This window comes from Myxocyprinus asiaticus, chromosome 2, assembly GCF_019703515.2.
Source record: "Myxocyprinus asiaticus isolate MX2 ecotype Aquarium Trade chromosome 2, UBuf_Myxa_2, whole genome shotgun sequence".
Lineage (NCBI taxonomy): Eukaryota > Metazoa > Chordata > Actinopteri > Cypriniformes > Catostomidae > Myxocyprinus > Myxocyprinus asiaticus.
In genome coordinates this window covers 8,418,817-8,442,163 of record NC_059345.1, presented here as the reverse complement: position 1 = coordinate 8,442,163, position 23,347 = coordinate 8,418,817, and the positions used below count along the sequence as shown (strand labels likewise).

Genomic DNA, 23,347 nt, shown 5'->3' with positions numbered 1-23,347 from the left:
AGATTAATTTGCATTTTATTGTCATTTGTTTCATTTAATATTTAGTCCTTTCAGATGGAAAACATTTATACATATAAATGATGCGATCCAAAGTGCATTTGAACAGCGGTGAAACACTTTCTTATGATGTGTTACATTCATTCGAGCAGACAGAGAAGTAAGTTTGAAGTAAGTTTGGAGCAGAAAAAATATAAATAAAGCTTGTGTAAATTGTCAGCTTTACGCTAAGCTAAAATGCTATTTCTATCTATTTTACATGCACGTTACCAGGCATGATCATATTTTTTTTATCAAGAAAATTCATGTCAGATCATAATTTCTTTTTTTCTAGTAAGACCTTTGATATTAGGGCAAAAATCATATTCTTGATAATAATGTTTTTACTGTTTTCCTGTAAAAATATCTAAAAATCCTTAAAACAAGATCAGTTTGATTTATCTTGTTTTAGAAACAACACTGCATAAGATATTTAGGTTTATCAGAGAATGTATTTTTAACATGTGTATTTTGTCTTACTGTACTGGCAGAGTTTTTATAGTCAAAACAAGTGAAAAAATCTACCAGTGCTGAAGAAGTAATCCAAAGTATTTAGATTACATTACTGACCTTGAGTAATCTAATGGAATACATTACAAATTACATTTTACCGCATGTATTCTGTAATCTGTAGTGGAATACATTTCAGAAGTAACCCTCCCAACCCTGTTAACAACACTGTTTAATTACTACATATACATGCACGGCTAAACCAGATACAAAGAAAACATTATTAGAGGTAAAAAGTATATTTCTCAGTTGTTTCTAAGTCTTCACTGAATTATTGATGCATTAATACAGATTTGATGTTGCCGGGTTTCGACTCAGAAGCAGATCAGTAAATAAAGTTATACTTAACTGTTAATTAACTGTTTGTTATGATTTCTATGCCAATAAATCCAGCACATAGGAAAAAAATTATTGCTTATTTTGGTGAGGCAAGTGGCTTATTTTGGGCTTGTTTTTCCAGACCATGTTGCTTGTTTCTCTTGCAAGATCTGGCAACACTGCAATTGGTATTTCACCCACCATTAGCACAGAGTACTGTCATTTTTAAAAGAACCTTATTAACTGTTCTTTTATTTTGTTCTAACCGGTAACCTTTTGGAAAGGAGGCTGCGGGACTTCTGAACCGGAACGAAAAAAATACAGTTTTTGCTCAGAACGAACCGAAATAAAAAACATTTAGTTTTTAGTCCCTGGTTATAACATCATTACATATCCAAGGGAATACGCCATTTATGGCTTTAAATATTATTATTATTATTATTATTATTTTATCATATATTTCTACTTATCTTGTTTGACCATATTAAGTTACATCTGGATAAAGCTACACATGTTTTTATAGCCACAGAGTAATCTGTTTTCACCGGCCTTTGTCCGTTTCACACTTTAGAGACACTCCCTAACTTTGCCTGCCGAATGTAGAACGAATGTGCAATATAAAAACAACTTTACCGCAGTCGTGCTTTTAAGTTTGTCTCTCGTCACTTCTGTACAGATTGTCTGGATGGAAGGTGAGCCGTTACTGGCGGGGAGCATAAACCGGGGTTCATGTGACTATGGATCTCACGATAGTGGTCAACAACATGAAGAATCGCCAAGATTAAGACGACTGTCCCGTCACATTGAAGAGGGTATGTTCAACAAACACACACTCACCTGACACAACTGTGTCCAGACGCAGCCTGTAAAAGTATAAAGTCATTTTCTTTACTCATATTAACAGACTTTGCTTTAGGAGTGTTGTAGCCTACCTGTAGTTTCGTTTTTTCCCTTCTATTGTCACTGTTTATACTTCTTTTTCATGCCATCAAGTTTTTGCAACCCCATTCTGTTAAAGTTTCCATCAAAGTTTAGAAAACTTTCTATGTGATACTGTATTGATCGTATTAGTGCTGATTTTTGAAAGCTGCTTAATAAAAAATAAAATAAAATAAAAAAGTTTTATATAGGCTACAGTAGCCTACATACTGTACATTCACTCAAAAATGTTAGCCTATTTTTAACATTAACAAATATTATTAAATGCTGTAAAAATATGTTGTTCATTGTTAGTTCATGATACCTAATGCATTAACTAATGTATACCTTATTGTAAAGTGTTATCATTAAAGGATAGTTCACCCAAAAATGAAAATTCTCTCATCATTTACTCACCCTCATGCCATCCCAGATGTGTATGACTTTCTTTCTTCTCCTGTACACAAATAAAGATTTTTAGAAGAATATCTCAGCTCTGATGGTCCTCACAATGCAAGTGAATGGTGGCCAGAACTTTGAAGGTCCAAAAAGCATATAAAGGCAGCATAAAAGTGATCTCCTGTGGTTTAATCCATGTCTTCTGAAGTGCTATGATAGGCGTGGGTGAGGAACAGATCAATATTTAAGTCCATTTTACAATGATTCTCCTCCCTGCCCAGTAGGTGGTGATATGCACAAATAATATGAATCACCGAAAACAAAAGGAGAAGAATGTGGAAGTGAAAGTGGAGATTGATAGTAAAAAGGGACTTAAATATTGATCTGTTTCTCACCCACACCTATCATATTGCTTCTGAAGACATGGATTAAACCACTAAAGTCATATGGATTACTTTTATGCTGCCTTTATGCGATTTTTGGACCTTCAAATTCTGGCCACCATTCACTTGCATTGTATGGACCTACAGAGCTGAAATATTCTGCTAAAAGTTTTAGTTTGTGTTCATTAGAAGAAAGAAAGTCATGAACATCTGGGATGGCATGAGAGTGAGTAAATGATGAGAGAATTTCCATTTTTAGTTGAACTATCCCTTTAAATCAATTTCAAAAATGTAATTTATTTTTAGTAAAGATTACTCAATTCAGTTTGATGGAAATTTGTTATGAAATCGAAATGCGTAAATCTTAAAAAAACGTAGTGTATATAGACCCCTATGTAGAGCCTTTATATATACTGTATGCAGATTGTTAGATGTCTCAGTTGCCTCCACGTCTGAGACCGTCAATCCGCACATCTTATCACGTGACTTGTTGAGCGTGTTACCGCGGAGACGTAGCGTGTGGAGGCTTCACGCTATTCTCTGCGGCATCCACACACAACTCACCACATGCCCCACCGAGAGCGAGAACCACATTATGGCAACCATGAGGAGGTTAACCCAACGTGACTCTACCCACCATAGCAACCGGGCCGATTTGGTTGCTTTGGAAGCCTGACTGGAGTCACTCAGCACGCCCCTGGATTCAAATTTGCGATTCCAGGTGTGGTAGTCAGCGTCTTTACTTGATGAGCTACCCAGGCCCCCCACGCCATTGTCTTCTTAAGCAGTTAATGTGCAGGTCATCTAGTTTGACTTCAAAATGTTGCTACTGCTTTGTTGCATGTATCAAATAACAAATGGAGATTATTGCACTGGAGAGGTCGAGCAAGGGCAGATGGTGATACGTTCAGTACTGCAGTATTACGTTGTAAAACAAAGCAGAAATCGGTTTTTGCTCTTGATATGGTACAATGGATATTTATTGTATCTCTTTTCAATCTGGATGAACATTTTATGTTAGAAAAGTTCTGTTAATACCAGTCCAGTGCTGTGTTGCACATTTTAAGCAGTTTGGGAATGGGAACGCCTAAGAGTTGATGTTTTGAATGGAGGTGTGTAAGTAGCATGATCAGACTTTTTTGGATTTTGTTTTGCAACACATTTATGAACATTATGTCAGGCTCACCTTTATTTTAAGCTGACTAATGTTCCGCTATAGCATTTCAGTAACTTCTTTTATTGCCGTCTGAGCTGCATTCATCCAGTGGTTCCAAAGTCAAAGTTTGGATCTTTATTGTTCCACAGAGATCAGTCACACAAGCATGGTTTGGATTTGCTGGGTCATATCCTGTTGAGAAGCTCAGGTTTGGCAAGGGACTCCTAGATATCCTGTGACACTTAAGACTATGAAGGATTCAGTGGGTTATAGTTTTAATTAAAAAAATATGCATTCAGTGTCTTAAAATTCTGCTAAAGACCCAAGCTGGGTGGGAAAAGGGTCATATGTTGTTGTCAGTTGAAGCCAGCCATAGAACATGATTATGACATTCACAATATCTTTTCAACTCAGATTATATCTAGTCTTAGATTGACCCTGTGACTTGTGACCTAGATTTTGCTCTGTGACCGGTTGATTCAGTTTGAGAGTGATGTTTGTGGCAATAATACATTTTACTGGAGTTCTGTTTAGATTACAGAGCTTTTTATATTCCACAAAGATTCAGGTGCTTTTGTCACCGACAGACAGATCTCAGTAATGTCTTGATAGCAAAAGTCTAGCTTTACGGCAATTAAAGAGGGTTTCCGTTCAGGGGTATTTTTGCACAATCAAAAGAAATGCTGTTTTCTGTTAATGTTTTCTCCTTTTACTAGATGGAGACCTCTATATTCAACAGGCGGTTGTATTTATTGAGGATGCAATTCAGGTAAAAATTCTCAATATTTATTATTACTGTATATTAAATGCAGTATTTTTTTAAAATGTTCCTATGTTTGCAATGTCATTTCCACAGTATCGATCCATCAATCACAGGGTTGACTCTGGATCCTTGCGATTATATCGATGGTATTACTCCAGCATATGTCAGTGGTAAGCAAACAATAAGTGATGGCTTTTAAAGCCGAAGTGTGTAATTTCTGAGCCACTAGTGCCACCGAACGTATTAAGCTGGGATAGGAGAAAGTATTTTAACACCAAAATGTTACTTCCGCTTTAAGGGTTTTTAGGCTAGTCTTTTACAGTTCATACATAGCTGTTTAGATTAACTCTTACAGGAATGCTCTGTGTTTAATACAACTAAAGCTCTGTGTTAAGCTGCATTTCACAGATGCTGTCAGTCACCACAGAAAATGTTCACGACTTAATGTGTAGACACAAATAAAATCTAATATATATAGTAATGCTCTTACAATGGAAGTGTATGATCAAAGCATTATAATGGGTTTAAAAGCAGAAATGTGCAGATATATATATATATATATATATATATATATATATATATATATATATATATAGTAATATTATAGTATTTCTTACTTATATTATTGTGTTATCTGAGCGTAAAGTTGTCTAAACCTTTGAAGGATGAACTTCTAATTATGTGTTTTATGTAAAAACAGCACCGTTAATTTTGGGCGAATAGTTGCGTCATGTCTCTTTTCTGGTATCCTTGAGTGTGCCATGCAAAAGTTCTTGGCTTTACATGAGTCATGACATGAGTTGAAAACAATGCCAGATTGGGAGACAAAATTTTACTGGGAAGATTCTTGCGGCCCAGTGAACATAGGTTTCACCATAGATATCTAATATACAGTACTGTGCAAAAGTCTTAAAATTTGTCTTAAGTACATTTTTGCATTCGACCGTGCTGTTTTTTAATTGTTTTCCTAAACATGCGCTAGACGGACGCCTTTAAACGTTGTGCCGCGTCTCGCTGTTGTTCAGTGTCTCGTGCAGGAACGCTGCATTTTTTTAGACACCGTGACAAGTTAAAAAGATCTTACATTTTTAAAAATGCCTCTCAGTACACCTGCGTTCTTTTCTGTTCTATTCGTTGCGCTACGTCTTGCTTTTTTGTAGCACAAGGACGCATTCAGTGTAAACAGCCCCTTTCTCGATCCTCTTTGATCCGGTGACAAATATGGGCGTGTGAAACATTTAGAAATGTAGAATGAATTATACAGCAACAAAATAATATTTTAAAGGAGATTTATTTGTTTAATTGGCTATTTTTTTTTGTTATTTATTTTTTATCATAATATGCATCAGCCTGCTAGCTGCCCACCGGGGAAACGTACCGACTCTCTCGATGGCCAATCTGACCCTGGTTGAAAAACTGGCTATAACATTAAAAAGACAAGTTTAGCAAGCGATTCACTCATATTAATCTCCTATAAATCTTGTGGCTTTTGAAACCTGTATTTTAACATTTATGTATTTATGTATTTTAACAAGTATACCAGTGCAGTTCTTTGTCCTATAGACTAGTAAGTGCATTACTCTATTTTCTGTTTGTTTTACAAATAGGAGAATTTTTGTTTTTTCCGGGGTAAGTGACAGCATACCCCAGATGTTGTTGATAGAGCTTAACTTGTATTAAACCCAAAACATAATAAGAAAGACCTGTAGCTGCATGTTTGGTTAACTGTACATGTTCCTCTTTGCCTACTTGAGCCAAACACAGATTTGTCATTTAAACTGTGCTTTCACACACCACCTCTCTCTCAAAGGGGTCTGGGGTTCACCATTGCCATTGTGCTGGCTCTGGCCTTCATTGAGAGACCCTCCTCTCTGACCTACACCTCGGACATACGTTTCAAACCCCAGCCCTGGCAGCCGCCATGTGGACTGACGGAGGGTATCGAGATGGTCTGCCTTTGTGTCTTCATCCTAGACGTCACAGTGAAGGTACACTGAAAAACATAGGAAAACGCAGGTTGTCCGATTTACTAAATCATATTATTTGTGATCTCTTCTAAACTTGCTTTCTTTGCTTTCGATGAAAGTAATTCTTTAAAATGTGCACTCTACTAGAGTACATTATGTAGGGTGAATGTGAGCTAATCAAGTATGTTCAACAACATGGGCAACTGGATGAGGGCAGGGAATTTGTAGTTCTCAGAATGCTTTGCTTCGGAGTAAAATTTTTGAAATTAAGTGTTATTTTATGCATTTTTGAGCAAGATAAGTTAGAAAAGGGGGTGACTTAATAGTGTTTAATGTTGTTATTTTAGGATTTTGTTACGCTGGGTCACCACTGTGAAAAGTGGAGCTTTTCCTTAGGTTGAAGACGGGTACACAAACAACATGCTGTATGTTGCTTTACTCAAGGAGCAATTACTACTTACCATTTAGCATGTTAATGTATGCTTTTGCTAGCTAAAAGTTAGCCAACTAGCATAACCTTACAACATAAATCAGTAATGTGACACAAACATAGTATGTAAAACTAAGGAAATTAATCATGTTAGGGACAAATATAAAATCACTTTGAGGCTACTTAATTGGGCGATTTTATTCCATTATGTTGAAATTACGTGAACTAATTATGTTTCCTGACAAAGAAATAAACAGTTAAACAAAGAGAAAAAAAATATGTTGATGCAACTTAATTGATTCATGTGGAACAGATATACATGATTAAATCGTGTAAATTCAATGCATTTTTTTTCAGCGTAGAAGTTCTGAAATTATTATTATTTTATTATGTTATTTTGACTAATGTGTTACCCTCAAATATATACTATAGTTACTGCTAAAACTAATTTGGTAATGTGGCATAAACAAATATTGTGTTGCTTTATATCTTTTTGTAATATAAGGCCTCTATTTTGTTCTGCAGAGCTATCTGATAGGATGGGAGGAGTTTCAGATGAATAAATGGCTGATTGGCTATGTAATAGTCATTGCAGCATCAGTTATTGATTGGATGTTGAGTGTTAGCATGATGTGCAATGAGGTGAGTTAATGATACGTAACTGTATTACAAACCTGTTGGAATATTGACAAAACCAATAACCAGTACATTTCTCTGTGATGCCAATTTATATATATATTAGCATTTTTATTATTTTTTTACTACTATTTATTACTAGGTCTACTAATAATGTAGGTTAAGGCTTTTTTTTTTTTTTTTTTTTTTTTTTGCTACTGTACCTTTAAGACTTAATACCTTCTAAACTGTTTTATAATATACTTCAAGAGTTGCTGAAGTAAAAAATAAACTTGAACAATAAGCTCTTATTTAAAAAAAGGAAGGAAAATGAGATTTTTCATGATTTGACCCATTTAGAGTTATGCAACTAAATTTAACAAAAGCTAAAAATACTGTATTGTCTGTCAGGATCTGAAAACTGTCAGTCAATGAACTGCTCAACCTTTGAGATATGAATTGAATCAGTCAGCATTCAGTACCAGCATCACTAGTTGCAATCTTGTCATTTTGATCCACAGAGTTTAAGAGTCAGACGACTGATTCGCCCATTTTTCCTCTTGCAAAACTCCTCTCTCATGAAGAAAACTCTAAAATGTGTCAAAAGAACTCTTCCAGAGATAGCAAGGTAATATCCTCATTCCTGTAAGAAGTGTTTTTCTCCTTAAAATTACTCCAGTGAATTCCATATATACTGTAGGCAACATTTTTCTCTTCTCAATGTGTGCGGTCTCATTATGAGATTGTAATATGAAGGGTTATGAAATAAACATTGACTCAAAGCATTCTCTTTCTTTCTCTGTTTCTGTTTCAGTGTTATCCTACTTCTTGCGCTACACCTTTGCTTATTCACCATGACTGGAATGCTGATCTTTGCTGAATCAGATGCAAGTGCTCATATGCTTATCATTTTTGTGTTCTGATACGGGATAGTTCACCCCAAAATTAAAATTCTTTCATTACTTTTTCATCATTATGTTGTTCCAAACCACTATGACTTTCTTTCTTCCGCAGAACTCAAAAGTAGATCATAGGCATAAAGACAGTCTCAGTCAACATTCACTTTCAATGGATTTTTTTTTCTCCCACACACAATGAAAGCGAATGGTGACTGAGACTAACATTCTGCCTAACATCTCCTTTTGTGTTCCACAGAAGAAAGAAAATCAAACAAGTTTGGAACAACATAAAAGTGAGTAAATGATTACAGAGTTTTGATTTTTGATTTAACTATCCCTTTAATAGAAGTAATTTTAAAGTCTCTATTCCTAACCAATTGAAACTGTATGTTTTTGTAGGACCCTAAGAAGAATGGAGAATGGAAAACATATTTCAAAAACCTGCCACAGGCCTTGTCCTCTCTGCTAGTGCTGCTCACCACAGCCAACAACCCTGATGGTACATCTTGGTTTGCCTTTGATCATTACAACTATAACTGCTTTAAAGTTCCTTAGGAGGTGTGAGTCTCTGAATGAGTCAGTAACGATATGTATGACATTTTAGCACGGCTGTGTCAAATGTTCTGTCACCTCAGGCTCGTTGCTGTAGACACTGTGAGACATTTGGTTTAATCACATGACATGATGTCTTGTGGCTTGTGAGAATGGCCTGTTAAAGTTTCACAAGTATCTGTATGTATATTAAACATGAAGCCGCATGATGAGCTATCACCTCTCTTTTAATGTCCCCCTCTCAACAGTCATGATTCCAGCGTACTCTCTGAACCGCGGCTATTCAATATTTTTCATTCTCTTTAGTGTGTTTGGTAAGTTTTAGAGCACTCAAATTAGATTTTTGCATAAAGAATTTTCATTACTCCATTATTCTTAATGGTATTCTCATCACTGTAATACAAGGATTATTTTTATTTACATCAGCATAAATTCCATAAATTAATTTCATAAAAACAGTGCAGTTGTCATGATGCAGAAAATGTTAATGGTCAAAAATAGGCTTCATTTTCTTAATGCATTTACGCATTGATGTATTTTCTTATGTTTTTCTTTTGATGTTGGGGTGAAACATGATCCAGACATATTGTGTTCTTGATTCACCCACTATACAGATTGCATTATATAATCCATGCATTCAGAATTTTACACCTGAGGTAAACACATTCATTTGCTTTTGTTTCTTTTAGGAACTTATTTACTGATGAATTTAATGACTGCTATTATTTATAACCAGTTCAGAGGATATCTTTTGGTGAGTGACATATATTTGACACTTGTCTGATAAAGGAATAGTTCTATCAAAAATAAAAAAAAAAACATTTTGTCATCTACTCATTCTCATATTTTTCTTCCTTCTGTCGAACACAAAAAGAGAAATTTTGAAGAATGTTCACATTGCCCTTTCCCATACAATAATAATAATAATAATAATTCCTTACATTTATATAGTGCTTTTCTAGGCACTCAAAGCACTTTACATAGTATAGGGGGAATCTCCTCAACCACCACCAGTGTGCAGCATCCACCAGAACACCCACCACACACCAGCTATCAGTGGAGAGGAGAGTAGAGTGATATAGCCAATTCAGGGATGGAGATTATTTGGAGGCCATGATAGACAGGGGCCAATGGGGGGAATTTGGCCAGGGTTATACCCCTACTCTTTACAAGAAGTGCCCTGGGATTTTGAATGACCACAGAGAGTCAGGACCTCAGTTTAACATCTCATCCAAAAGACAGTGCTTTTTTACAGTATAGTGTCCCCGTCACTATACTGGGGCATTAGGACCCACACAGACCACAGGGTGAGCACCCTCTGCTAGCCTCTCTAATACCACTTCCAGCAGCAACCTTGGTTTTCCCCAAGAGGTCTCCCATCCAGATACTGGCCAGGCTCAACCCTGCTTAGCTTTAGTGGGCAACCAGGCAAGAGCTGCAGGGTGATATGGCTGCTGGCATATAGGCACACAGTGACCAGGGGCTGTCAAGTGTTAAAAATCACAACAACAACAACAAAAAAAACACCATTCAGTTACCCCAAAAGTAGTCCATATGACTTGTACACCATATTCCAAGTCTTCTGAAGCTATACAATCTTTGTGTGATGAACAGACCATTATTTCAGTCATTATTCACTGAAAATCTTCCCCTTTACTGTAGCCCCAAAATCTAATTTGCGATAGGTCTTTTGCATGTAAAGTTTGAATTTCCACAAATGATTTTTGAGAGCAACACCGGTTTAAATTTAAGTTTGTTCCTCACAAGCGATCATATGGCTTTCTGGAATATAGTGCAAGAGTCATATGGACTACTTTTATGATGCTGTTTGGTCCTTTATGAACATTCTGCTAAATGTCTTGTGTTCCATGGAAGAAAGAAAGTAATATGGGTTTTAGAACGGCAGGAGAGTGAGTAAATTAGGTCACAACTTTAATTAATTATGGTATCTCTGTCAATCTGTTTAGATGTCAGTTCAGACATCTATAATTCGGAGGCATCTGGGTATCCGTGCTGCTTTTGAGGTGCTGTGCTGTCCAGGACGAGGACACACCAGTAGTCAGTCTGAAGGCCATGTGTAAGATTTCACTCATTCACCCTGTTTAGTGCAAATATTCACTCACGTTTATTATGTGGGGTTTTTCACCTTTGACTTTACTTCTCCTGTTGCTGTTCAGGGAGCGAGTGGCAGTAAACACCTTTCTGCAGGTCATGGGTAGAGTTCACATGAAGTCATATCACAGACAAGCTATCATTAAGGTAAAGAGATATTTAGGATAGTTTATTAAAGTAGCAGTGTATGCTGTGAGTGTTTGTTTGACCAGTGTTTTTGTCTCTCTCAGGCTGCTCAACGGTTCCCAGACGGCTTCATCGACGGCAAGGCCTTCCAGAGGCTCTTCAGTGAGCTGGACAAGGACTTTCTCAAAGAGGTTTGCCTCTTTTCTCTCTGAATCACAAAAAAACATGTGGATCAGTTTACATCAAAGTCTGAATTTTAATGAAAACAAAAAACAGTAATACCAATCTACTTTTTTGGTACTTTTTTGTTAGTGAAGTAATTTGTTTATTATAAAGAAAATATATATCAAACTGCATTTAATAAAAACCAAAATTTCCTAATAAATTCTAATTACAATAATGTATCCAGACCTTTATTTTTTATTTTTGTAATTCCCATTATTCTTAATGGTGCTTCTCATTCTTACTGTCTTACTCTCTAATGTGATACAATGATTTTTATTTATTTAAATCAGCATAAATTAAAAGCAGAACAACAAATACCACCATTATATTTAAAAACTTAACAATTTAAATAAGATACATGTGAATACATGTGTGGTGTGTGCCACAATGAAACGACTCCGGGCGGACACACCACAAAGATTCCGCCTTTCCAACCAATGTTTATGCTGGTTTATACTTTATTAAAGGAACAGTTCAACCAACAATGAAAATTGTCTCATCTGAAAATTCTCTCATCATCTACTCACCCTTATACCATCCCAGATGTGTATGACTTTCTTTCTTCTGCTGAACACAAACACGAAGTTTTGAATTTTTAGAAGAATATTTCAGCTCTGTAGTTCCTCACAATGCAAGTGAATGGTGAACAAAACTTTGAAGCTCCAAAAAGCACATAAAGACAGCATAAAAGTAACCCATAAGACTCCAGTGGTTAAATCCATGTCTTCAGAAGCGATATGATAGGTGTGGGTGAGAAACAAATAAAAATTGAAGTCTTTTATTACTATCAATCTCCACTTTCACATTCTTCTTCTTGTGTTTTTAGCGATTCACATTTGTGCATATCGCCACCTACTGGGCAGGGTCGGAGAATATATAGCAAAAAAGGACTTAAATAATTCTAACTTAAATTAGAATCATATTGCTTCTAAAGACGTGGATTTAACCACTAGAGTCTTATGGATTACTTTTATGCTGCCTTTATGTGCTTTTTGGAGCTTCAAAATTTTGGCAACCATTCACTTGCATTGTGAGGACCTACAGAGATGAAATATTCTTGTAAAAATCTGTGTTTGTGTTCAGCAGAAGAAAGAAAGTCATACACATCTGGGATGGCATGAGGGTGAGTAAATGATGAGAGAATTTTGATTTTTAGTTGAACTATACCTTTAAAACAATGAAACTTAAAATGCGTAAATCGCAATTAAGAAAAATGTAAACTTTTTAAATTAATAGCACGCATTAACGTGTTAACATTGACAGCTTTATTATTATTATTATCATTATTATTATTTTTGCATTACAAATAGATGAAATAGTTTTTTTGTATTACAGATTTACAGCAAAGAGAGTTTAGGTTGAAAATGTGCTTAATTGTCATAAAAAATAATGCAATTATCACGATGCAAAGGATCTCAATGGTCCTAAAATAGGCTTCATTTTCTTTAAGCAAAACTTAATTTCTCATTTCTTGCTTTTGATTTTGGAGTAAAGTATGGCACTTTTATTGTAAGTGAAGTCACTTCATTTGAATTATTTGTGCAAATCAGTTACCAGGAAAATTAGAGTCATTCGTTTCCTGTGCCAGCTGCTGTGGTGCATAGAAACTCAAGTGTTGTGTCTAATTTTGTGTTTTTTCCCACAGCATCCGCCAAAGCCAGAGTACATATCTTCAGTCATGCAGCAAATCCAGTATATCTTCAGTCACTACTATATTACTGTGTTTGGAAATGTTGTCACTTTGGCTAATGTCTTGGGCATCTGTGTGAGAAACCGGATTTTCTTTTACTTACCCACCACATACACCATCTTACACGTACAACCCTATCAACATAAATAGATTATTTCTAACCCTCCATCCTTACAGAGTTCGGAGGATTAAACAGGGTTTTTCCAACAGGAGGTTCGCTGACCTCTAGGGGTTCACGTTGTAACTGCAGGGGTGTTTTACGATAGTGATACAAATGCCAAAACCAAATTAAAATAAATAAAAAAATGATCATTTCAAAACATGTGTAAAATCAAAACATGACAATTTATTCTGACCTTATTTACTAAAATATAATCATTATATTGTGTATTAATTTTATTAATTGAAATATAAGAAACTTACTTGAAATCTTCGGGAGTACTAAAAGTAAATAACTGGGGTCTTAGGGTTTCCTTTGACAAAAGGGGTGGGAACCACTTGTGGGACAACATGTAACCGGACATGGAACTTTCTGTTTATTTGTGAAAGGGTGCCACCTTGTGGACAGTATATGATTAACACTTGACTAGAATTTTTGCTATCCACCTGACACAGTATACTGAGTGATTGTTCTGGTGCATATCTAATATCTGTTGAATTCTTTCTGCAGACCATCTTGGTTCTGGATTCAGAGAAATCCTCATCAGAGAGAGATAACTACTACATAGAGGTGACAGTCTAATGCATTGAATACATGAATCACTGCAGAAAGAGAACAGTTTCATATTGGCTTTTTAAGGGAAACTAAACCGTAAAGAAAAATTCTGAGTTTAATGAAAGACTTGTGCTTTCTTTTGTGTAATTATAAATATTTTTTATGCTACATTTTACACAATATTTTGTGTTTTTCGTATATTGAGTGTAGATTACCATATATAGCTGAAGTATAAATGCAAATACCTGTATCTTTTCTGTCTTTTAGATCATCAACTGTGCTTTCATTATCTACTATTTAATAGAGATGTTACTGAAAATAGTGGCTTTTGGTTGGAAAGGTTATCTGTCTTATACTAGTAATATATTTGATGGATTCCTCACTGTTCTCCTGCTGGTAAGACATCTTATATGAGATTTAATTATATTTAACATCATTTTTAAAAGTTTGTGCTCAGATGCTCAAGCAACAGTTTTTTGTTCTTTTATTCTCAACAGTCCCTTCAGATTGCCACATTCATCACATACAGAATTCCCGACTCTAAAGTGTGAGTGTGTGGAATTTATGTTATATGCATAAAAATGGATTTATTGTACAATTGATACAACTCAAAGAAACACATCTCCCATGCTGTTGTCTAAATGCTTTGGTGTCAGATGATGTTAAATATGATTTTTCTGCCCACACAGGGATCCGGTTCCACAGCATGTGATGTCTTTGTGGGAGATGGTTCGATTGGTCAACATGTTGATTGTTTTCCGCTTCCTCAGGATAATTCGAGAAATCAAGGTTGGCAACTGGGTTCATACATGAGAGAATTTTTAGACCTTGTTAAGGAATGCACACATAGAGACGCTACTACAGTACTGTATATATACTGTAATGGAGGTTTCTAAGGCAATCATCACTATTAATATTGTTTGTACTCAGAGTTAGTGATTTGAACATACCCCTAATGATAAGTATTAAACGGCGGTGCATAACTTATCCTGCGTTATTTGCACTATGAACATGAATGATACCAAAGTCCCTTTAAGGCAAGTCACATCACTCAGCGGTCATATTCGTAACCTATATTAACTTGTATGCAAGCACAGACTATCTACTTTAATGGGGAAAGACCGAAATCTCCAAAAGTGTTGGTCAAGATTAGGTTTAAATAACATATTTCAAATTATGAAACAATATATTAACAATGGCATCATAAGTCGTGCTTCTTTTGGTCAGTTCTAGCAACAAAACACTATTTATCAGGCTGGTCCAGCTAATACACATGTGTGCTCTTGAATAAACAAATATAGTAGGTGATTGGCTCTTTTGGGCTCTTTTGACTTTTCAGTAAGCAACAATCTAGCAATCACGCAGAACACCCTGGAACTGAAGTCTTAAAGGGATAGTTCACCCAAAAATGAAAATTCTCTCATCATTTACTCACCCTCATGCAATCCCAGATGTCTAATACTTTCTTTCTTCTGCTGAACACAAACAAAGATTTTTAATAGACTATATCAGCTCTGTTGGTCCAGACAATGCAATTGGATGGGTACCAAAATTCTGAAGCTCCTAAAAGCACATAAAGGTAAAATATAAGTAATCCATACAACTCCAATGGTTTAATCCATGTCTTCTGAAGCGATCCAGTTGGTTTTGGGTGAGAACAGACCAAAATATTACTCCTTTTTCACTGTACATCATGATTTCAAGCTTGATTACACTAACTAGTGCTTTACACATGCACAGAGCGCTAGATGGCGCTAGGAAGTGTAATCGAGCTTGAAATCATGATCGCCAAAGAGACTGCTGATGTCAAGATTTATAGTGAAAAAGGACGTATACATTTTGATCTGTTTTCATTCAAAACCGTTTAGATCGCTTAAGAAGACATGGGGTGTTTCTCAATTCTAAGAACACAAAGAACGGCTTGTCTTGTCAAGCCACATTGGAAGAACGAACATGGGAAGGACAGGAGGACATAGAGCGCATCTATTGTGAAAATTGAGATGCGCTGCAATCTTCCTGTTGCGCATTTAACCGTCACAGCACATTTGAAGGCAGTGAGAGAACTACTGGCATTATGACACCAGTGACCACATTATTATCATTACACCAGTGAGGTTTTGCAGGACTAATAACACGTTAAAAGAATAAAGTCTGTAAACACTCGCCTCCTTCATGTGTTTCTTACGATATTAAAATGGTGCCCTACAAAACAACAAATGTTGACTGAGTATTACGACTCTAACGAGCCGTCAAACTTTCGTGAGCTTACAGCAGGAAACTCTTGAGGTAAAACTACTGATATATCAGTGGGTAAAACACAACGATAAATGTTCTTTGTCTGACACCGTAGCATCTGATGCAGCTCCGATATTTGGCCTGATCAGGAACACATTTTGGGGTAATTTTATGCATTCTCTGTACTTGCAATCTTGAGTTTGGAATTGAACTTCGACAATGGATGATGACGTCAAACGAGTCCATGAGAACGTTAGAATGCAAAAGAACGCATATTGAGAAACAGACATGGATTAAATCACTGGAGTCTTATGGATTACTTTTATGCTGCCTTTATGTACTTTTTGGAGCTTCAAAGTTCTCGTCACCATTCACTTGCATTGTATGGACCTACAGAGCTGAATATTCTTCTAAAAATCTTCGTTTGTGTTCAGCAGAAGAAAGAAAGTCATACACATCTGGGATGGCATGAGGGTGAGTAAATGATGAGGGAATATTCATTTTTGGGTGAACTATCCCTTTAATGTCTATGAAACAATTTCAATTTGTTTTTCCTTTAGTTGATGGCTGTGATGGCCAGCACTCTTGTAGACATGGTGAAGAATTTACGGGCATTTGCTGGTATTCTATTGGTGAGAGAACAGACTCCCTTTTCAATGTAACCAGTGGGCCATTATTATTGATTGTGAGGTCATTCCCCTCATATCTGCATGTCCTCTTTGACACAGGTGGTATACTATGTGTATGCAGTTCTTGGTATCTGGCTTTTCCAGGGAGCTATAACCGCCCCAACAAATATGAGGTATTGTTGTTTACCATCTAGTTTAACAGGAAACATCATTTTTGATGTCTTTTTCAATACATATGTAGTTAAAGTGTTGCATACAGTATTGTGGATAGTAATGAGTAACAAGATAACACTTAAAGGGATAGTTCAACCCAAAATTTAAATTCTGTCATCATTTACTCACCCTCATGTTGTTCCAAATCTGTATGACTTTTTTCCCCTCCGTGGAACACAAAAGCAGACGTTAGGCAGAATGTTAGCCTCAGTCACCATTCACTTTCAATGAATGTGAACGGGAACTGAGGCTAACATTCTGCCTATTATGTTGCTTAAGTATTTTCTGATGATTCTCTAATGAATGTGAACCTCTTCTCAATCTGTGCTCTCTCAGTGAGAACTCCAGCTTGGAGAATGTCACAGGTGCCTTTACCATGGATTGTGGCTCTTTCGAACAACTGGAGTACTGGCCAAACAACTTTGATGATTTTGCTGTAAGTTGCAGAAAGAAAAGTTTGAGCCCCAGACGGCACCTCAACTTATCAGGTTCATGGATCATCTGATGCATATTACACACAAAAATGGCAAAAGCTTTTCCAAATTGCAAGCTTGAGTCTTCTACACAATTTCCGGGAGTTAAAATGCATAGGATTTAATTAGTCTTCCTGGTAACAAAGTGAAAACAAATATATTTCAGATTCACCCGTCCCTAAATGGCAAAAGCAAAAAAAAAAAAAAAAAACGAAACTGTCTTTGGTCACTTTGCATGCCAGTCAGACAGTTTCTTACTGTGTAAGTGATTGTTTTTTGTGCAATGTGGACCAGACTTTATGCGGATAGCCAAAAGTCTGGCTACACAAGATACCTGGCTACACTGAGAAGTTCTTATGGGCTTGCCGAACAGGAACGCCATTTTTTAAAAAGGATAAAGAATAGAAATCAATGTCTTGCTCTTCTCATATTTTTGTGTTTACTTCCTATCACGTTCCCATTTTCTTCTAGGCCTCTTTGGTCCTGCTTTATAACATCATGGTGGTGAATAACTGGCATGTTTTCACAGATGCGTACACCAGATACACTACAGAGTAAGCTAGCAGCTCCAACAAAACACAAACACCTCTCTGTCTCAATTTAACAATTTAGTTTGCTTTGGCCAGGAAGTGTTTCATTATATTGTAACCATAATATTCCCATCTCAGGTGGTCTTTGGTGTACTTTGTGGCTTGGTGGTTAACATCGTCAGTCATGTGGGTCAACTTGTTTGTGGCCCTTATTTTGGAGGTATGATGAAGGTTTTTTATTCAGACAATTAAATATTTGTTGGTAAAAAACATTACTAGAATAAACACACTTCTGTTATACATAATGGTCTCTTAGATGTCTTTTTTATTAGTCTGATGAACAACTGAAATATTTATAAAATTATTAAATTAAATCTGTTGCTAAGCGTACTAGTTAACCTTGTTGCTTTGTCCTGTGTTCAGAACTTCACATATAAATGGGACCGCAGTAATGCGTTGTCTGTTGGGGAAGTGGAGAGGATCGTCTACCAAAGCACGGTGCAGCTGATGTTCAGGTTGGATTTTTGTTTCTTTGACGACTTGTGCTGTCTGGACTTTGATAAGCTCTTGAGCAACGGCGATTTTATTATTTCATTTTGCTTTGTGTTTTGATGTTTTCTATGTGTATGTGGGCATATGTGGGTATGCATGAGCTCTGATATTTAGAAAATTCAAATTCTGTAATACTGTAATTTACTCACCCTCATGTCAATCCAAACCTGTGTGACTTTCTTATGTGGAACCCAAAAGGTAGAAAATTATATTGAATATACCAGTCTGCCTTTTCAATACAATGGCAGAGGATAGTGACTCACTTCAAAGTTATAAAAGGACCCAAAAATATAATAAAAGTAGTCCATGTGGCTTGTGCATCATATTCCAAGTCTTCAGAAGGTTTTTGATAGGTTTTGGTGAAAAACAACCAGAAATTTAATAATATTATTGCCCATCACACATTTATGAGCATTATAAGTGAAGCTTGTCCACAGTATAGCTGTATCAATACAATCAAATATTGATATGTCGCAATATTTTTTCATGATATTGTATCGATACTTTAGAGCCATGTATCAATATTCATATTATGTAAACAAGCACAAAGTTGGGTGTCTGTGACAAAAACTTGATGTTTTGAGCTACATGCTCTTCATCAGACATCAGTATATAGCTGAAATATACCCAAATGAATTGGATTTGAAATTTGGAATTGATTCGTAATCGACTCAAATTATGATATAGTGATGTATTGCAAAATATCGAATCGTGACGTGTATTGCAATATGTATCGTACTGTGAGGTGCCAGGCAATACCCAGCCCTAGTTCACAGTCAGTAAGTTTACATGCACTTTAAAAGTTCGATTTTATCGAAATCTCATCAGTCTGATTTTTGCGAAGTTGGACTAACAGACCTAGATAATGCGATTTTAGCTCCAAAAGGGGACGCACTGCGTGTATTTAACACTTTTTCAGCTGACATCCTTGCTTTAAATACTTGATTACGCATTTTGTCAAGTATACTTGGACTGGTGGATGAAGACAGCAGCTCGATTCAACTACGCGAAAATGCACGGTAGCTTGATCATAAAAGCACATATAAACATATTGACTGACATGCATGTTTACCTAAGACCTTGTGTAGTTTAGCTACAGTTTATCCACCTTATTTTGCAAAACGGATGTTAACAGCGGGTGTATTTCTGGTGAATGTGACAAAGTTCCGCTGTCATTGACCGCAATGTAAATAACTAGAAGGATAATAATACTAGAATTTAGTGATATAAGTTTATAAACTATCACACAACCACAGGATGTACAGCAGAATAATGTGCCAATGTTGGATAATTTTCAAACGTCAGAATTTATAGTAAAAGAGTAAGTAAATCATTCACTTGTTGCTGTGTGTTGTGGTATTGAAGAGACGGTAATAAAATCTGCTTCTTTCTTTACCGAGATTGTGACGATGCAGTGTTTCTTGTCTCCATGTAAACATCTGTTCATATGTACATGCATAACCTCCGATGATGCCTTTATTTATTTATTTATTTATTTCCAAAGGCGATGTTTCATAAGCCATGCTGAATGCGTGATCTGCGTGTCTGTTTACTATACACCGCTAAGAAAGACAGAAATCTTTCTGACGAGAACGGAGTGTAAAATGCGTTTATTATTTTTCCAAAATGAAACAAGATGCAGTTTAGATGTAAAGAAAGATGTATATGTACAGTATATATATATATATATATATATATATATATATATATATATATATATATGCATGTATCTCGAACCCCCCAGGTGTCCCAGTCTGAGATTTTTTTCAAAATCTGGTCACCCTATAGTAAACGCACTAGCCGTGTCTGGGACTTCAATTATGACACATTTGAACCTTTATTGGAATGACTGTTCATTGTGTTGCCAATGCATGATGTTAAAACAAAGAGAAAAGGTACAATATCCAGTAATTTATTCTGAATCCCTCTCTCTCTTCCACACACACACAGTCTTTTCTCTCATTCTGTCTTACATCGTCAGTCAGTGATTTGTTTTACGTTTCATTTAGAATTGCTATAGAGTTTTGTTTGATATTCAATTTTCAGAGTTGCGACAAGACTTACTTTCTCATGTCAAATGCACTAAAGAGGACTTTGTGGTTAAAGTTCGGTAAAAAAGAAGCATTCTTAAAATGGAGTTATGTGTTTTCTTCTACTGTAATATCAGTAATGATTTTTAAGGATTATTTACAAACTGTACATTTGGGTGTCCAGCTATATGACCCACGTTGTACAAATGCCTGTTTTCCCAATTCTATATGTATAACTTGATATAAAAACTAAAACTAAAATAAAAAATAAATGTAATGAACTAAAACTAAACTATAAAATATTTAAAAACTAAACTAAATCTAACAAAGAACTAACAAACTAAATGAAAACTAAACTAAATTGGAGTGAAAAATTTCAAACGAAATAGAATTAAAAAATGTAAAACTATTATAACCTTGGTTGACGTCAACAGTGCGGCTCAGTGACACTCAGACTCGGAGTTCAACTGAATGACATCAATATTAGATCAATAACTGTGATCAGACGGCCTAGCCAAACCCTAACTCCAAACCTAGACCTAAGCCAGAAATTTGATTGATAGGAATGTTATTCCAGGAACATTTCGTACTTGAGTAAATCATGTTGTGATTTTGAAACAGCATATCTTTAGCATTATGTTATCTATCTTACTTCTCCCTGTAAAACAATGTCTGTAATCTCAGAATTGTTCTATCCTCTTTTCAGAGAGCATGTCCAAGAGCCGACAGAAGAAGAATTACTAGCTAAACTCCAACAACACCCTCATCTCCACCTCGGCTGGTGACCCTCAGCACATACACCCTAATTTTCATCTCATGTGATGCCTTTTATACATACAAGGACATAATTGCACCAAAACACACCCAGAATCCTCCAGGACTCCATCACGTCTGTGTAGGCCTCATGTTTACATATCCATCAATTTCTGAGGACCTGTTTTCCATTATGGGCTCTGTGGTGCTTCAGGTTTGCCTGGGAAAGGATACATGTGGAACTTCAGAGATCTTGTTTTATGCTCAAGACATTAGTATTCAGTTAGCACTATCAGTACGAATATTTTTTGTTTTGTGAGAAAGCAATCACATTTTCGTAATACAATAATGATACCGTATGTTCCTTAATTTATTTTGGTGAGCCTGTTACAGTCTGAAAAATGCAGAAATGAATTATTTTAAAACCATTGAAAACAAAGGGATTGTGTTAAATGCAATATTGTTTTAGCTGTTTTATTAAGTCCTAGATTCTAGTTTTGACTGTGTGCCATATCTGCTTTTATTTACAATTTACTGTGTATTTTTCTGGAATTTGAATATGCCATTTACATTTCATTGACCTTGGTTATTGTTGTAACTCTCAGCAGGGAGCATAGTGGCACAGTAGCTATATTTACAAAGTTGTAGTTTAGTTATCAACAGGTTTTGCTGTACATTTTTACATAAAATTTGCCAAAAAAAAAAAAAAAAAGGTTGAGTTAGACCACTGCGTTTTCTTTCTTTTTGAGTACGTGTTACATGGGCTCTGTAATTTGTCTACAGGCAAATCATGTTTTTAGGTTTTAGTTTTCTGGAGCATGCTTTACATCAGACAAACTATAGATGACATAACATATTACCATAAAAGCACACAGACATATATTGTACTTTAGTTCTTACATAACTATCCCATTACCCTGTAGCCTAGTTGGGAAAAATCCCAGGTGATCCTACGGTGTTCCTCAGTCTACAGGAAAGTTCAGATAATTTCAAGATGAACACACACTCTTTCAACAGTTGATTTAGAGCTAAATATACAAACAAACCCTCTCACACAGGGAATGTTTTTCTCAATCCAAATGTTGTGGTCTTTCTGACCTTGTGTTAAACACACATCAAAGTAACAAGGCTACCTCCTCTTCCCCATCCGCACACACACAGCCATTCCCCCAATCTTCCTAACATATACACAGAGTTCCCCTTCCACTGTTTATTTACTTCTCCTTTAGGTTTGTAGCTTTAGTGAGGGGGTCTCCCACTACTTCACGTTATAATGAGGTATAACATGTATTTTGTTAAGCTCCGTTACTAAATGCTAAATAGGATTTTACTAATGACCTCTGTTAAAACCAAACCATATAGTTATAAATTAACTGAAAATTAACTGCTGTGAACTAATTGTGAATTAACAGAAATCGATGCAAATTATAAATTTGATCATTCACCAGTCTCAAATGATTTGATATGGAATTCCTGAAAGCCAGGCCTTTTTTGAATTGTATTTTTTGCAACAAGAAAATGGCTTTGCCAAGAAAACAATCACAAATGAGATTTCCTTTTTTTTTTTTTTTTATCGTCTTTTTCTCCCAGTATGGAATGCCCTATTCCCATTACTTAGTAGGTCCTCGTGGTGGTGCGGTTACTCACCTCAATCCAGGTGGCGGAGGACAAGTCTCAGTTGCCTCCGCTTCTGATAGAGTCAGTCCTCGCATCTTATCAAGTGGCTCGCTGTGCATGACACCGCGGAGACTCACAGCATGTGGAGGCTCATGCTACTCCGCGATCCACGCACAACTTACTGCGTGCCCCATTGAGAGCAAGAACCACTTAATCACGACCACGAGGAGGTTACCCCATGCAACTCTACCCTCCCTAGCAACCGGGCCAATTGGTTGCTTACAAGAACAAATGAGATTTCTTAAATATATTACTGGTAATTGTTTCTTCTAGAAAGCAATAAGATTAAATGGAGAGCAAATCTGAATTTCACTAGAGTTTCGGAAGAGATCTCAACAATGTCACATACTGTGCTCAGATTTGCCTAGATACCAAAGTCTGAAATCAAAAGTCAATATTTCTCATAATCTTCTTCCAAGACCAAGTCATGTGAGGTATGCC

The 23,347-nt window shown here is 36.0% G+C and overlaps 1 protein-coding gene across 2 annotated transcripts; it reads left to right on the top strand.

Moving 5' to 3' along the window:
• Window positions 1-1,462: 1,462 nt before the first annotated feature.
• On the top strand, window positions 1,463-22,181 carry LOC127415023 (two pore channel protein 2-like). 2 transcript variants are annotated; one of them, XM_051653490.1, is made up of 25 exons: window positions 1,463-1,676; window positions 4,437-4,489; window positions 4,577-4,653; window positions 6,294-6,471; window positions 7,406-7,522; window positions 8,017-8,123; window positions 8,310-8,382; window positions 8,794-8,893; window positions 9,195-9,260; window positions 9,636-9,700; window positions 10,914-11,023; window positions 11,124-11,205; window positions 11,289-11,375; window positions 13,055-13,174; window positions 13,770-13,829; window positions 14,082-14,210; window positions 14,312-14,361; window positions 14,504-14,603; window positions 16,610-16,681; window positions 16,778-16,851; window positions 17,228-17,327; window positions 17,836-17,918; window positions 18,033-18,114; window positions 18,318-18,409; window positions 21,183-22,181. In XM_051653490.1, the coding sequence occupies exons 1-25, from the start codon at window positions 1,550-1,552 to the stop codon at window positions 21,259-21,261; spliced, it is 2,283 nt and encodes a 760-aa protein (XP_051509450.1). In that variant the 5' UTR covers window positions 1,463-1,549; the 3' UTR covers window positions 21,262-22,181. The 2 variants fall into 2 exon arrangements, 1 of the variants encoding a protein (XP_051509450.1); XR_007892893.1 differs by lacking the exons at window positions 18,318-18,409; window positions 21,183-22,181 and having other exon boundaries at window positions 17,228-17,379.
• Window positions 22,182-23,347: the final 1,166 nt, after the last annotated feature.

Coding starts and splice junctions, on each gene's coding strand:
- LOC127415023 (XM_051653490.1), top strand. CDS start 1,550: ATGGAAGGTGAGCCGTTACTGGCGGGGAGCATAAACCGGGGTTCATGT. Junction 1,677..4,436: donor GTCCCGTCACATTGAAGAGG/GTATGTTCAACA, acceptor TCCTTTTACTAG/ATGGAGACCTCTATATTCAA. Junction 18,410..21,182: donor ACGGTGCAGCTGATGTTCAG/GTTGGATTTTTG, acceptor TCCTCTTTTCAG/AGAGCATGTCCAAGAGCCGA.